This window comes from Antechinus flavipes, chromosome 1 (genome assembly GCF_016432865.1).
Source record: "Antechinus flavipes isolate AdamAnt ecotype Samford, QLD, Australia chromosome 1, AdamAnt_v2, whole genome shotgun sequence".
Taxonomy (NCBI): domain Eukaryota; kingdom Metazoa; phylum Chordata; class Mammalia; order Dasyuromorphia; family Dasyuridae; genus Antechinus; species Antechinus flavipes.
In genome coordinates this window covers 668,046,968-668,064,395 of record NC_067398.1, presented here as the reverse complement: position 1 = coordinate 668,064,395, position 17,428 = coordinate 668,046,968, and the positions used below count along the sequence as shown (strand labels likewise).

Here is a 17,428-nt window from a genome sequence, read left to right as displayed (position 1 = left end):
CTTTTTGAGCTAAGAGATAATCAACTTTCAAATTGTGATTCTCCACCCCAACTTCTGGTCTTATACCTGGGGACTTCAGCCTACATATAGCTGGGCTTCCAGTTCATCAATACTTCATATCCTATTAGTCACACAAAAGGATGCCATACCCTTAGATCTCATCATCCATAACCATTCAGCCTCTATAACCTTGAACTTTGAAATTCATCTTTGACTATCTCTTATACTTCCATCATTCTGTCTTATTCCTTCTAAACTTTTTCATTCTCATCATAACCTGGGTTCATTTTATCTAGTACACCATTCCTATTGTACCTCTGACCTTTGAAATCCTGAATTTTTTGAAATCCATTTCAAAATTCATTTTTGTGTCTATCCTCAGTTGCCTTCTTGTCCTAGCATCGCTTAATCCTTTATGAAGCCCCAACCATTATGATTAATCTCCAAATCTGTATGTGGTCCAAATCCCACACACACTCTATGGACCAGCTAAATTGACCTATTTACTATTCCTTCTCTGTTAACATGCCATCTCCTGCCATCATGATCTTGTATAGGCTGTACCTGGTGCCTGAAACCTTTAATCCTCCTCACTACTGCCTTTGGAATTCCTTACTCCCTTTCAGTTCTCAGCTCAAATCCTATGTTTTGCAAAGGTCTCTCCTGATCCTTTCCAGTCCTGAAGGCTCTCAACCATTCCCTTCTCCTAGCAAAAAAACCCTTTGTATTTATGAGTCTATAAATATTCATTTCTTTATCATACTTCTGTAACTACCACCACTACCACTACCCACCTACTCAGTGTAGGCTCCTTAAAAGCAAAGACTTATCTATTCTCAGTTCCTATCAGTATCTGGTACATAAATATGCTTGCTGAATTTAACTGTATAAAGGAAATCCTTCTGAGAAGCAGAGGAATGGAAGCTCTAGGGAGAGAATCAAGGACCTCATTTCCTGAAACATACTCTAACCTACAGTGACATCGGCCTCCTGACTGTTCCAATAAAAAGATTCTCCCTCTCTGGGGTCCCAGACATTCTTTCTGGCCATCTCCCATACTTGGAATACTCTCCTTTCTCCATTCTGACCTCTCTGGCTTCCTCAGCCTTAACTAAGATACCACCTTCTACAGGAAACCTTCTCAATTTCTCTTTAATACTAGTGCTTTCTCTTTTAATTATTTCCTACTTATTCTCTATGTATTTCTACAAGTTTGTTTGCATATTTTCTGCCCAATTATGTTGTAAACTTTTTGTAAACTGTCTTTGGCCTCTTTTTGTATCCTCAAGGCTTAACACATTTCCTGGCACATAGAAAGTACTTAATAAATATTTATTGAATGATTGAAATTGAGTGCATCCAGGAGGAGGAGAAGATAATAACATCATAGCAATTCATGAAACAAAGCAAAATATAAAATTGACTTCAGTTGTGGATGGAACCTTTTTGTTCTTACAATGATGATGGCAAAATGGTTGGAAATGGGACTGAAGATGCTTTAAAAAATCAACATTTAATTTAGATCAACCATTACAACCCCCATTAGCCTAATTAATGGCACTCTAAAGATGAGATGATGACCAGTTAATCAGTCCACAAGCCTTGATGAAATATTTTTGACCTGCCAGGTGCTTTGCTAAGTGCTGGAATACATATTTTTTTTAAAGGCAAAAAGCAATCCCTGCTGTCACAGAGCTCACATTCTAATGGAGAGACAAATAGCTGCTGTCACTAGCTAGAAGAGGAAATGCTGAGGAAGGTCTTTGATTCTCTCCGTGGAGGTCCTATTCCTCTTAATTCCTGTTTTCTCTTTTATATAGTCATTAAATTCAACCATTAAGTTAAACTTAAGTGCCTATTATGAAATCAGGTTCAGTCAATCAAAGATATCTACAGAGCAGATGAATGTCACCTGAAAGAGTAACCTGAAATCTGCATTAGCAGCTTTGGCCTCCTGCAAAAGGTGGAATGGGGAGCTGAGTCTTAAGAAGCCAGGGAAATGGAGGGAGGAGGGCACTCCTACAGAGGTAGGAAGTGAAATGTCATGTTCCAGGAACAGAAAGGGGTCAGGGGAGTAAGATGTAAGAAGGCTGGAAATGTTGGAAGAGCCCCAGGATGAAGAGCTTTAAATGCCCAACAGGGTTTTAGATCCCATATGTGGTAACAAGGTTGGCAGCTAAGAGGGAAAGAAATGAGGGAAACCAAGCGGTTGTAGTCACCCAGTCCAGACTTCATTAGGGAGGAGGAGATGGATATGAGAGGTGAGAGGAATCAAGGACCCCAGGTTGATGATACCCTCTCTCAACAGTAATAAGGAAGCTCATAGAGGGAAAGAGCTTGGGGAGGGGGATGTTAAGTTCTGTTTTGGACTTGAGTTGGAGATGCCTACAGGATGGCAGTTCAAGAGGAAAAGGGAAAAGGGAAGGAAATTTATTAAGTCCCTATTATCACCAGGCACTCTTTTGTACATTGTACAATTATCTACTTGATCCTTGAAGCAACCCTGAGATAGGTGCTACTATGATCCCCATTTTACATTTGAGGAAACAGGCAGAGAGGTAGTGAGACTTGCTCAGGATCATAGAGTGTGTAGCTGCCTCAGGTCAAAGCAGCTCAGCAGACACTCTACGGATTGATCCCTAAACCGGAGAACCACCTACACAGAAGTAACTGAAGCGCTGGGAGCGGATGGTATTGCCTCCTGAGAGAGGAAAAAAAGGGCCCAGGACAGAGCCTTGTGGGACTACCCGGACTCAATAAAGAGGACCTAGATGAAGAGGATTTAGAAGGGTGAGACCGAAGAATGGAGCCAAGATAAAAGGTCAGGAGAGCTTAGAAGGAAATGATCGCCAGTACCAGATGTCATGCACAAGTCAAGGGCAATCAGGATTAAGGAAAGGCCATTTCCAGGGCCCTCTCCAATCATCCTGATCTCACTGGTCCCTGGACCCAGATGGCTCTGGAGGACATGACTTTGCACATAGCCCTCCCTCAATCCAGCTCCCTTGCATATTATGGCATCCCCTCCCCGATAGTCCTCTTTGAGAATCAAGGACTAACAAGAAATCATTAATAGTTAATAATTAACATTTATATAGCTTCTGTGCCAGATCCTGAGCTAATAATGCTTTTTCAATATGATCTCATTTGATCCTCACAACTATCCTGGGCAGCAGGTGCTATTATCCCAATTTTACAGATGAGGAAACCAAAGCACACAGAGGTAATTTGACTGTCTTGGGATACTGCAGCGAGTCAATGTCAGGCTACATTTGAACTCGCATTTTCCTGACCCAATGCCCAGGGAGCTACTTAGTACTTTCAGTTCAAGATGAGGTCTGAAGGCAGAGTGCAGAAAGAGCAGAAATGGGGAGCCCTGAATGCAGATGGCGGAGACTCTGAGGGAAGAGAGCGAGCTGCACAGGGAGGACAGGGACAGCAGTTGGCACAAGTGAGCCAGAAGCACACCAGAGTTTGTTTGGATGTTGCTGGAGGGCTTGGGAGAGGCTGGGATCAAGGGCTTGTGCAGAGGGCCAGGACTGCGATGGAGGCGTGGACAGGTGGGTAATGTGATGTAAGCAAATTTTAAGGATCTCATTTTAAAAGGAAGGAGACGGTACTGTGAAGGACAGGGGAGAAGGAGAAAATGTGAAACAGCTGCTCCAGTGGATGAGTAAATGGAGGCCTTGCATTGAGGGTCCAGTTAAGATCAGATAATATAAATTTGAACCAGTTTGTGATGGTCTGAATCCCCATTCAGCAGCACGTGAATAAAAGTGAATGAAGCAGATACAGGCAAATCATGATGAACAAGACAAAAGCACTCAAAGGGAGAGGGAACCTAGGATGCGGGACAAAGAATTAGGTGGGTCAGGAGAGGGAAGGGAGGTCACAGTAAGGACAAAGAACAGGTTGTCAAACTTAAGGAAAAGTGGAATGGCAAAGACTATGAACCTGGTTCAATATGGGAGATTTACTGGAGGAAGTCCAATGTCCAAGGGAAGAAGGAAGAAGTGGATAAAGGGGAGTTAAAGATAACACCAGGATTTAATTTGGGTGATATGTTTACAGAGTGTGAACCTGTGCATCTCACTCTCCTCTCTCAGAGGAGATGTCAATGGGGAATGAGAAGCATTCCAATACCTCACCATGACTGGCAAATTGGGAAATTAGTATGAAAAAGTAGCCAGTGCTGAAAGGATGCCGAAGAACATGGAAAGTGATGTTGTCAAAAATGAGAAATGGTGGTTTGTTCACTGTGGAGCAGGCATTCCAGGGGGCACAGTGGAAGGGCAGGACACAAGTGGGTAGGGCTGAGGCAGATAAATGTGAGGAAACGAGGATTAGGAATAAGAGTTATACACTGGCAGCCAGAGGTTCACATCACTGGGATGGAGCAAGTATAGGACAGAAGCATTCTGATCATTGAGAAGTATGTCTAGACAGAATTATCAGTTGGAAAGTTCAATGAGGTAAGCATGAGATTTGAGGTGGTTCTTGGTAGAGATTGAGTCTCTTGGTAAATGGCAATGTGTCCTGTGAGATCCAAAGATGCCCATACATACAAACCTACCACTAGATGAGCTGAACCCACCATCATCTTGACATTCTCACCATAATTTAAATAAAAGGACAAAAGGAAACTAGTGAAATCAAACTAGCACTCGGGTTCTTCTTGAAGAGGGAAAATAAAGAAGTCAGCTGATTTTATTTCATAACCAAAAGGCACAAAACATTTTTTATCTTGCATCACAGTACTCGTTGTATTTCCAAGAAGATCACACAGGAAATCATTGAACTTATTACCATCTGCTCCAGGGTGTGAAGAGGTAGAAAAACTCCAAAAATAGCTCAATAAATTTCCAAATTAAATCAATATGTATATCAATTTCAATGCAAAGGTGGAAATAGATGAGGGTGATGAAAAATGTTTTTTAAAAATGTGATTCATGAGTAATTCACAAATAACATTCAGACTCAAGATTACTCAAAAATCTCATGTCTCTATTAATACTGTCTTTGAGTAAAAGTGCTAGACATAGTAAATAAACATTGGATTAACATCACAAAACACAAATGTGATTGTCTCCTCAGGCAAGAAATGACTCATTGGTAATGATGGTAGTGGGAGGTGAGAATTTCTGAATAATCTCTGTCAGACCAACTATTTGGTAGAATAAGCAAGCAATCAACCAACAAGCTTTTATTGAGTGTCTACTACTATGTATCTATCCCCAGTGCCTTGCACAAAGACAAAGATAGAAGCAGTCCCTTTCCTCAAGCAGCTTATATTCTGTCCAGAGAGAAAATTAGCTAAGCACATAAGGATGTGCAAAATAATGAAATGCAAATTACATGTAACTAAGTACAAAGTCATTGATGAGCACTAGCAGCTAGGAGGCTCATACCTGAAGCAGTATCTGAGCTGAGCTTTGAAAGAAGCTAAGGGTTCCAACAGGAAAATGAGAAGGGAGTGCATTCCAAGCATGGAGGACAGCCTGTGTAAAGACCAGTTAATGGGACACAGCGTATAGTCTGTGAGGAACAATACGAAGGCCAGTTTGACTGTACCATGGAATTCATGAAGGGGAATAAGTTGATTGGATCTTGGTCAAGAAGGGCTTTAAATATCACACAGAGGAATTTGTATTTGATCCTGGAAGTAATAGGTAACCACAACAATTATTATTGAGCAGGAGAGTAGCATATACATGACTACTACTGGCAGCTATGTGGAAGATTGGTGATGGAATAGCTGAAGTTGTCTGATCAGTTGGGAGCTTGCTGGAACAGTTCAGACTAAAGAAATGAAGACAGAATTGAGAAAAACTTGGCAAAAATGTGGAATGAGTGGGAAGTCATCTGTGACTACAAAACTGTGAACCTTCTTAACTGGAAGGCTGGTGGTAACCTTGACAGAAATTAGTATAAACCTATAAGAATAAAAATGAAAAAAAGATTTGTTAAAGCAATTCCAACCTAATTGTTATGTTATTGATGCCAGAAATTTTTTTAATTCATGAATAAAAGGAAAACAACACTAATTGCAATTTCATACAAAAGTCAATCAATATAAAATCAACTGCCATAAGGAGAAGCCCCCCAAATCACCTTGATGAGCAAAGTACTTGACTCAATTGTCAAATAATGAGACAAGGCAGCCAAATACAACACTGCTTTAGACTCAATAAATTTGTTTGTAATTTCTTATGCAGCAGAATGGTGGAAGGTTATAACCTGTATTTCTTAATAAAACAGCAACCAACAGTGAAAGGAAAAACTGATTTTTAAAAAAGCTTGGTGAAAAGACTTGGTGAAAGTCATCCCAAGGGTACTTAAGGATGAAACTGGACGAAGTATAACATACAAAGAACAGAAATGCTTTAGGAAGATTTTCATAACACAGTCCTTTCACCAACAAGGCCAGTAGAGCCATTATATTTGGACCCTAACATCACCATCTCAGATGTGGCTTTTGGCTAAAGCACAAATGTCCCTGAAGAGGACAAAGATGGGAGTCATAGCTGAACTAGATTGGACCCTATGTGTATAGAGAGGAGAGTTATTTTGGAAGTTACACAATTTTGAAGACATTGTAGGATTCTCAAGGTATTAAAAAAAAAAGGGGGAGAGATATCAAAAGTATGGGAAAAAACTTTGGATCCTATTTTCATACAAACATACATATGCACACACAAAGGAAACCAAGAGAATTTCAGTGACTATACCCCAACATATCTAATATATGTGCCATTTTTAATTAGAATAACCTGTACACGTTAGGATATTCTCAATAAAGAGAATGGACAGGCTTTCACAAGCAAAATATTCCATTATATAGCACACCTTTGTCATCACACCATTGACAAAAACCAAACATCCCATGCACAAAGAAAATGCAAGTTCTCACTGGGCTTGTTTGTTGACTATGAAAAAGCCTTTGCTTTAATACAACAAAAAGATACCACAAAGATTCTCCTCCAAAAAAGGAATCTCCAGTTCACATTCTCAAATTATGCAAGCTTCCTTGACTGGTATCAAAAAAGGCATGAAACGGGAAAGCGTTCTCCAGCATCCACAACTGTCACAGAGAAAATCCAGCGTAGAGTCCAAATCAAAGAGTGAAGTCTTCTAGATGTTTTTTTCTTTATGGACGACTTTGTATTGAGTGTTATCAGACTCTGGAAAATCACAGTTCATCCTGCAATGGCATGCATAATCACTCAAAAGAGTTGGTCTAATTATCCATGCAGGAGAAACCAAGTTGAAGTACTGACTACACTACATAGCTGAATGATATTAACTGGTAGTTATATCTTGGACAGACACTGCGCATGGACAATGATTTGGGCTCACAATTGAACAGGAAAATGGGACAGAGGGACACGTTTGAAAAATTACAAAGTTCTTTTAATAACTCCAAATTTCTTCCTGAAACCAAGGGCCACCAATTTTTTTTTCTTTAAAAGCAAAATTCATCTGGTGGTACTGAATGGTTGTCATGGAACACTGGTATCTCTGAAGGTGAGTCTAGGAGCAACCATCTTTGGCAAAACTAGCAGGATGATTAAACTCCCAGCATTTGGGAACAGATGGTACAGATTTGGGAACTTGGTGAGAAATTAGAACCCCCATAATAAAGATGCTTGAGAAAACGCTTCAATTATAATAACAATGTTCCCAGAGTAAGGAACTGAAATTCCTGATGGGAAAAATAGAGAATCACAATTTTACCCTGTAAATTAATACATGAAATAGTTCCTTTTACTAGAGAGGAGAAGATTGTGCTCCCAACTGTAAGTATAGGAGAATTACGAGACCTATAAGATAAATGATGCGATCTTTACAACTAGGATGATGAGAAAGGTATATAGGAGGTTATTTGGGCCTAGTGGGTTCCCCAAGGATATTTCTAGATATGTGTAAGTGATGGAACATGGAAGAGCAGAAGGATGGAAGCTAAATCATCGCTATCTTTGATCTAGAGATGGAAGGGACCTTAGAGGCCATCTACTCTAACACCTCATCTTAAATATAAAGAAAAGTTAAGTGACTTGCCAAAGTCACACAGGTGTTAAATATCAGAAGCAGCATGTGGATCTAGGTCATCTGACTCCAAAATTGGTGTTTTTCCTATTGTAACAGTTTTCCTGAGGAACTAGATAAATTACAGTGAGCAAGAAACAAGAACAACAAAGGTTCAATCAGAATCTGTGGGCAAAATTTACAATATCAAGTAACAAACAGCTGCTGTTATAAGATGGACACCAAGCATTATGGGAAATTTATCAAGATTCAAGAAGAAACGAGAGTTGCAAAGAAGCTTTTTTTCTAGCTTTAATTTTATGATCTTAGCTTAGGTGATATATCACTGAGTTGGATTTCCCTGCCTGATTATTAAGCAGGAAAAAAAGAAATTAGGGGTAGAGACAGGAGACAGATTAGTGTTGTCCAGACAAGACAGATATAAAGATCTTAGGATAACACTTACTTGTCCTGCAGGGGGAAAACCAAGAATGAAGAAATAAGAGGGGAGAAAAAAATCGTTCCTGGGGAACAGACAACTAGGCAATAAGCCAATATATTATAATGTCTTACTACATGTATACTTACTAGTGTATGTAAGGAATGATGCTAAGGGTTAGGAATGCAAATATGATCAAAAAGAAAGTCCCTGCCCTCAAAGATCTCACATTATAATTATAATGGAGAAAAATATCACACCAAAGGGAGTTGAAAAGCAAAAGGTAGAAGAGAAGGTACCTGATGGCAAAGGACTGCAAGTCAGGAGCATGACCAGCCCTAGCAATCAGAGAAGGGACCTGGTCTGAGAGAGGGAGTCTTCAGGATGAAAAAAGGAAGCTGAGTCTTGGTGCCAGGAGAGGTGTGGAGTATGGCCAGTCTGGGCTCATCACCAAAAAAGGAAGCCTCTCAGAAGCAAATCACTAATGGAAGAACAGGGCAGACAGACAGGTATGAGACCAAAGATAAGGGGACTGAGGAGAGGTTCAGGACTGGACAGGATACAATCAAATGCAGCATTATTACGATCACCTTAGGAGGAATAAAGAAGTTTTAAAGGCATTTCGTCAGTTTGTGGTCATCTTGCTAGACTAAAGTACTGATTGACTTTCTGCATGTCATGTATTTTCTCAGTTCATGCCCAATGTCTTATTTCTGTCCATCATGGATGTCATGAGATTTCAAAGAAATACTTGATTAAAAATAAAAGTGTTGGCATTTACACTGACACACACACACACACACACACACACACACACCTTGGGAAAGCATGGGCGATGGTTAAGAATGTTAAATTGGGACTCCCCAAGCTGCCTCAGCCACCAGGGAGCAGTATTTCTCAATGCTCTAAGTTTGCAAAGGGCAATACACCAGGTAGGAAGGAGCCAAACTAGATATGCATTAAAGTTAAAGGATGCACAAGATGTATCCTAAAAGACAGGAATTTTCCCCTTTATAATGCTAAACTTTTAAGACCAGATTGAAAGATTTTTGTTTGTTTTTTTTAACTTTGCAACAGAATTATCGAGATGCTATCTCCAAGAAAGTAAAACTTTTCCAAATGATGGGAATATTTTCCAATGATATATGAATTTCTTAGAGACATAAGTAATTGAAGTAGACTTGACCTGGAAAAAATGCTTTTGAGTCATTAAATCTCTTTTCTTATCTGTGTCATGAGGACAAATTTATGTCTATTTACATGGGGTTTAATTTGGTTTGAAAACCAAACAATTGCAGTAAGTCTTCAAAATTAAATAAAAGAGTAAGAAAGTGAGTTTCAGTGACAAAAGGAAAAAAGCTTTACGAAACCTCAGCGGGGTTGCATTGAAGTAAAAAAGAGGATAAAAATGGAATGAGTCAGCAAGCATTTCTATCAAGTCCCAGCCAATGTGCTAAGCTATGAGCATTTATTTGAATAGTCTTATTAGAATACAATAGTCCATTGAATTAATTTGGAAATTAGGAAATCAATTTTATATTATTTATAAATATTATAAAGTTCCAGAGGATTTTTTCTTAGGCCTGGGATGCTGAATAAATTTCAATCTTAAGCATTTTATTATGGAGGACACGAATTTTCTCTTTATATAATAAATGAAATGGTATCTAAATACTGCTAAAGATAACTTAGCAAACAAATATCACATTTTCTCAGGGTTTGCTCCACTTTCCAGACTTTGCTTTCTCAATTGTAATTCTTTCAAGTTATGATAGCTAAATATGAAATTGATGGACTTATGTGGAGTTTGGTGATTCTGAGGGCATCTCATTGGGATTAAAACTGATCCTAAGCAACAGTAATGATGGATTGTCCTTAGAGGAGACTGCCAACCAAAGAGATGGTCACATAAAATTTATGATTATTTTCTGTGATTGGTTTCTGTGGTTGATGTATCCATCATGGTCATGGACTAGCAAACTAGGTGACAAGTGTGAATAATCTAGATACCCATCTGTAATACAATGAAATTCACTGAAATGGAGAACCCTCATAACTCTCTTGAAGTTATTCTTTCCAACAGAGTACCTATTGACAACTGGTGGTCTCTTCCATCAACATGCTGGTTTGGGCCAGTCCAGAGATCGGAGTGGGAACCATCAAGACAGATATGAGAACTGATATTTAAATATATGTACACAACATGAAATAACTAATGATTCAATCTCTGGGATCTTAAAGTTGACACTTCATGACATAATCACAATTCCTCACTGACTGAAGAGATTCACCAGTACTTAAATAGTAATGTCCCTATCTTCCTTCCCTGCCACTACTACTTAGGTGGGCTGAGTTCAGCAATCTACCACTCCTGGCAGCAGCTGCTTAGCATCTGGTATTCAAAGAATGAGTGACTTAGATCACGTGGGGCCACTCTTAAGATCTGTCCTTCATGTGGACAGTCAGTGGGCAAGTTAGACTGTACCCTAAGAACTGAACACATGGGGACTGCATTTTGCAAATAGACAAAGCCAGAGTGGTAAAGGTGCAAGATGTGCTTGCAAGTACTTGGATGGGAGTGGGCTATGTCTTTTTTTTTTAAGATGAAGAGAAGGGATCCTGTGTGGTCCATGTATCATCCTAGGACAGGAGCCTGAAGGGGGGGACCTTGTTTTGCAAAATTTTAAGGTGAATCTCCATAATCCTTGTGGGCTCTCATAGATAGTTGAACTTATGCATCAGATCACAAAGATGAAAACTTCTTTGCCCATGGAGTGTACGCAGACCATCTGTCTCACTGGAGGGCTTGTTTCAATAAAAAGAAAAGTCTCCTGCAAGCAGACCCCAGGCCTGAACATCAATCAAGTCAGCAAGGGCAGCGGGACCCACTGCAGACATAGCGATGAAGACTGCTTGCATAATCTGACATTTGCCTGGCAATGAGGACTGGTGGAGCTGAGCCAGTATATGTAGCACTGCATAAACTCTAATTTATTTCCCTAACAAATGCTTGGCAGAGCCTATACAATTTGTTCAATCAACAAACTCGGCAATGCCCAAACCGTAGCCGGCACGGGCCCTTTCCTGATAGGACATCTCCACCTCAAGAACTACAGATGTGTCTGACAACCTAAGCCTGGCTCCTTGCTTGCTGGTCCCGCCAGAGTGCTCCCCTGGGCAGGGCCAGCTGCCTTTCTCTGTATTTTTTATGGAGCCCACATGGCCATCGGACTCCAGGGTCACACGTGTTCTACCTGTCCTGGATAGAATGGAAACCGTAGAACTACGCATCAGATAAACCATCAATGCTGCCGCTCCACTTCAGGGTCCAACTCTTCATGACCCTATCTGGGGTCTTCTTGGCAAAGACACTGGAGTGGTTTGATTTTTCCTTTTCCAGCCCATTTTACAATTGAGCAGCTGAGGCCCACAGGGTGGAGCGCCTTGCCCAAAGTCACACAGCTTGTGACCCAGACAGATCCCAATTCAGGAAGAGAAGTGGTCCCCATTCCAAGCCCAGCACTTTACCTCCCCACCCCTCCTCGCATCACCTAGTGGCCCACAGGTGAATCGCAAAGAGTCCAATTGAGGCTTAACTAATTATCAGATAAACTTGTTAACAATTGGAGCTGCCCAAAAGCGGAATGAGCTGCCTGCCTCTCACTGGAAGATGTTAAAGGTAGATGACCATTTGCAGAAGAGGTAGAATAAGAGATTCTTGTTCAGGTACAGGCTGGACGAGCCAACCTTGACCCTGGAGAAGTTGTAAGCCATCTGCAGGAGTGCCCCTGTTTTCCAAGGCCTTCAAAAACAGGGAGAGGGCGTGTGGGAGGGCCAGGGCTCCGGATCCGAGTTTGAGGAATCTGACTTAAGATAGAACTTCCCTTCTTTTCTCTGAGGGGTAGAGATCACCTCTGTTATCCTCCTAATTACATCCGAGCTTCTTTACTTCTGGCCCTGGCTCCTCTAGCATCTATTATCTTATTACCTGACTCCTACAGCATCCATCTCTCTCTCATTACCTGGCTCCTCTAGCATCCATTTCTCTCTCATAACTTGGCTCCTACAGCATCCATCTCTCTCTCATTACCTGGTTCCTATAGCATCCATCTCTTTCTCATTACCTGGCTCCTCCTACAGCACCCATGTCTCTCTCTCATTACCTGGCTCCTCTAGCATCCATAGCTCTCTCTTAACCTGGCTCCTACAGTATCTGTATCTTTCTCATAACCTGGCTCCTACAAGAGTTGTATCTCTCATTACCTGGCTCCTCTAGCATCTGTATCTCATTACCTAGCTCTTCTAGCATCCATTTCTCTCATATAACCTGGCTCCTACAGCATCCATCTCTCTCTCATTACCTAGCTCCTACAGCATCCATCTCTCTCTCATTACCTGGCTCCTCTAGCATCTGGATCTCTCTCATTACCTGGCTTCTACAGCATCTGGATCTCTCATTACTCTTTAGTTACTGTGGGCTGTATTGATCAACAACTATTCATTAACTGCCTATGCAGGAGGCTGAGGAGACATCAGGGTTACAATAAGACAGCAGCTCCTTGTGGAGCTCAGGGTCTAAGAGGGGAAGAACTCTTACCCCCAGTACAGAATAAAAGGTGAGGCATAAACATGATGCTGTGGGGACCCTGAGAAAGGACTGACTTTTTCCACTTAGGCTCTGATCAGGCAAGGCTTGATGAAAGTAATGACTGACCTTGGCCTTGAAGAGAGAGGTAGGACTTCAAGGAGGGAGAGAATTCTGAGGATAAGTAAGGATATTGTTCAGAGGATAGGGAATTGGAGAGGTTGACTTGAAAGGAATGGGGAGCTATTGATAGTATATGAAGAAAGACAGACATGATTTAGTCTGCCCATTAGGAAGGTAAAACATGTTCAGGAGAAAAAATAACAGCAACAGGATATTTTAAGTCCACAGATTAGAAAATGAATAGAAAGAGGGACACATAGGCAACATACATATTTACATACACACATATATATGTATATACACATATGCATACATACAATATATGTATATTTTAAACAAACTATAGTTTTAATATTTACTTATTTTATCTTTAAGGTTAGGTTTATTTAAAGAATTTTCATTACTTAAAGATGCTTTGAGACAAAGACTAAAGAGTGCAAGCAAAAGAGGCTACTGCAATAATCCAGGCCAGATACTTTCAAGAATCAGAACTAGGGAAGAGGCGGCCAGACTCAGCAAATCTTGCATATGGAGTTCTATTTGGTGCTTATATGAATGGGAGGGTGTTGGCTCCCATATCAGCAATAGGAAAACCAGGAAAAGAGGAACATGGCTTTTATATAGGAAGATAAGTTCAGTTCTAGACATGCTGAGATTGATTGAGCTCCTGATGGATGAGCCCAATGGGACTATTGGGAGATAAAAAAGTGACCTGACACAGAAGTCATCATTTAAGTGAATGAAGAGTACGAAGCAGTATAAAGAGAAAAGGAAAAAGGATGAACTCTGAGGTTCACAATTAAAGAATAAGAAAAGAAAGAAGAGGTACACCAAGGGAACCTCAGAAGCAGTAGTCAGGAGAAAGTGTCCTGAGGATAGAGAGAAAAGATATCAAGGGAAAAGGGGTGTTTAACAGGGTCCAAGCTGGCACAGGTACCCAGATGATGATTAAGAAAAGGCTAGATTATGTAAGAGACTCTTCAATCCCAAGAGGGAGTTGTTTGAAACTATTACTTCTTGTCCCATCAGATGTCTTGACCTTATCTCAAGAAAAGTCAATCCATATACCTAAGCCATATATGTAGCCTTGAAAATAAATACGCAAAAAATCAAATTTCCAAAGTAGTTTGGATTGTATTGATGGATTGTATTGATGATGACATTAAAAGTAAAATTAAGTCTTTTGAGAAAAAGTGTCACAAAACAAACAAATATAAATTTATATAGATTCTATTCATTATAATCAATGAGATATCATTGAAAAAATAATATCGGACTACATCTTCGGTAACAATGGCTTGAAAGGAGACTGTTCTAGATTCAGAATAACTCCCAATATTTTTCTCTAAAGAATAGTTTTTAGAACACAGGATGTTAGAACTAGGGAACAGACAGAACATAAGTCTAGGAAGGGGCTGAAGAATCTGTGTCTGAGTTCCAAAGGATCTCAGAACATTGAACAGCAGAAAAGGAAAGCAACCTAGAACACAGAACATCAAAGCTGAAGAAGTCTAGCGATCACTTTGTCCAACCAATCAATTTTACAGATTAGAAAACTGAGGTCTCCATAGAAACATGGGCTAAGACAATGGCCCAGGCCTCCTGGCTCCCAATCGCAGGCCCTCCCAGCTGATGCCTCCATCGCCCAGGGCAGTGCCTGGCTGAAGAGCACTGGCCACCTCGGCCTGACCTCCGGAGCAGATCTGAGCATGAGCTTCCACAACAACTGCTTCATTGGCACTACATTTACTTATGAAAAACAACTGGTAGAGCATCTGACCTTTCATCCATGTTTTATTTTTTTTTTTTACTTTAATGTGCAAATAAATATAAAAGGAAACTACATTCAAAACAACGGAAAGGAAGCACAAGGCCCAAAGCAAAGATGCAAGCAGATACGGGTACTAAGGCCACGGGAGGCCATGCCTGCCTTTGGGCCCACACCCCGAGCCTCCCCATTTCTGGTGGCCACGACTTTCTGAGAAGCACCTGAAAACAGGTGTTCCAAAGGACTAATGGCCACTGAGGGGCGGAGGGAACGTCTTGAGTATGGATTATAAATAAGTTTCTTAGAAAAGAAGGATGCCTCCAAAGATATGAAGTTTACTTAAAAAGACAGTGGCAGAAGACTGGGCAGTGTGCGTGGATGCAGCGGCCTCCATGGCGCTAGGGGCCTAGAATTAAAGGCATCTGAAGCCAAGAGTCGCAACCTAGAAGATCGCTAACCAACACTTATCTGTATTTGAAAATCCTAATAAAGTTTGGCACAATTGGCTGTCCCTGCAACAGGGAGCACAGAAAACCGAGGAACTAGACTGAGGTGCATCTGTGTGCTGACCAAGAAGTGCCCGTCACTCCGCCAACCAGCACCTGCTGATTACTTTCTGTTCATGACTCACTACAAGCCCAGGGCCTGCCCAGACGTAGGCCTTGATTGAGCAAGCACACTGCAGTCCATGCTCCCACACTCAGGCGTGGGAATCCTGCTGCCAATGCACAAGGACCAGCCTTCTCCATCAGTGCACTCTTCTCAGAGCAGAGAGGGAAGCCTAAGACCAGACCAGAGCAGGGACTTCACCTCATGTTGCTGCATCTTATAGATCACTGTCACCTGGCCCTGGAATGAGAGCTAACGGACACAGAAGTAAAAATGCAATATCCGTCCTTCAGGGAGGATTCTTATCCTGATTTTGTAGAAGTTACAACCATAAAATAACAGCACAAAATAATAAATAAACATTTCTTTAGCTTTGCTTATATATATGACTGCATTCCCAGAAAAGCCTCCCCAACATTGTGGAGGAGGGGCAGGGGCTCCACACCCCTTGCACTTCTTCTTTCCTCCTCTCCAAGGGTTTTAAATTTAGCTTTTAATGGCAGCATGTTGGTCAACAGGCCTGGCCTTTCACCTTCTAGGGCCAAAGCCGGCATCTGCCACTTGGTCCAGGAAAACAGTAACAAATGGGACTCCACAGGTTTCAACTATAACTCATCCTTGATCCCATAGTCAATCAGTTTAACTGAAAGAGACTTCTCTCACTTTCCAAGTGATAGAATGCCTCTGGGGACTAGATGGTGACCAGATGGAGCTTTATAAAAACCAGTAAGCCAAATCCAAGATTTCAGAGACTTTTCTGGGCAATGCTTCTGTGATTGCAATCCCCGGAGGAATAAACAATGGGGGTCCATCTGAGATGGCACTAAATAGATCAAGTGCAGGTCCTGCTACACAGAAAGGATTTCTTATCCAGTGACCCTAAGGGTCTCTAAACAATGCTTAGCATGGCCAGTACCATTTAGTCAATCAACAAATTTGGCCATCTCCAAGGCTGAGTGTTCCATAAAGTTCCAGGTCTCTAAATGCTCAGGCATTACAGGCCCCTTCTTAAGATATTCTCTTGAGATTTGGCACCTCCAATAAAGAAGCAAAAGCTGCAAATGTGTTTATCAACCACCTAAGTTTTGCTCCTTCCCATCAGTGATCAGGGGATGGGTGCTTGTCCAATCAGAGATCTCAACTGGGGAAGCTATGCAGGTTGGCACAGGAAACAGTCTAGTCTGCCAGGTGGTTTAGAAGGAGGAAAGCAGAAATCTCCATGGATGCCTCATGGCTAGTCCAGCCCAACTGGAAGAAGATAATGATTCAACCTTACTTTTTCTGGCACCCAGTGGGCCAGATAAGCTTCAAAGCTGTACAATGTCTCCTACTGTCAATTTTGGATGAAACTGAGACTGAAGAACTGAATCCCAAAGAATCTCCAGTATGATCATTTTAGATCCAGTCATGAAAACACAGAGTGATACTGCAAGGAGACAAATATGTTCCATATGAAAATACATAATAACCAATCTTGAGTAAAATGCCATTATGATAAATATCATTAATACACACACTGCATTCCCATCACTCTTTTCAAGAGTCCAAGTGTCGGGAGAGCTCCTATCTTCCCTTTGCGGAGCAGTCAGGGAGAAGCAGGGCGGCGGCTGTACTGCACCCGGTACCGAGTTACGGGGAGGCCGTGAATGGTCACCGTCTCACAGGTTGTCTTGCACGGCACCATGTCTTCATCCTCCTCACCCATCAGCCAGTCCTGGACCAGCTCCGCGGCCTCGGACGTGACATTGTCCTCCAGCCAGCGGCTGTGCCACTCTTCAAACTGCTGGTGGTGCTTCAACAGGACGACAGGCTGCACCTGAGGGGGACAACAAGGGCCGTCAGAGGGACTGGGGGCAGGAGCTCCCGCTGAGCACCAGGC

The 17,428-nt window shown here is 41.5% G+C and overlaps 1 protein-coding gene across 1 annotated transcript in view; it reads right to left on the bottom strand.

Annotated features, from left to right (window-relative positions):
* Positions 1-1,318: 1,318 nt before the first annotated feature.
* Positions 1,319-17,428, bottom strand: part of SIN3B (SIN3 transcription regulator family member B) — a 76,460-nt gene continuing 60,350 nt past the window's right edge. Inside the window, exon 19 of the mRNA XM_051972090.1 lies at positions 1,319-17,365. Within this exon, the coding sequence (XP_051828050.1) occupies positions 17,135-17,365 (231 nt within the window). The 3' untranslated portion in view covers positions 1,319-17,134. The remainder of the gene's footprint in view (positions 17,366-17,428) is intronic.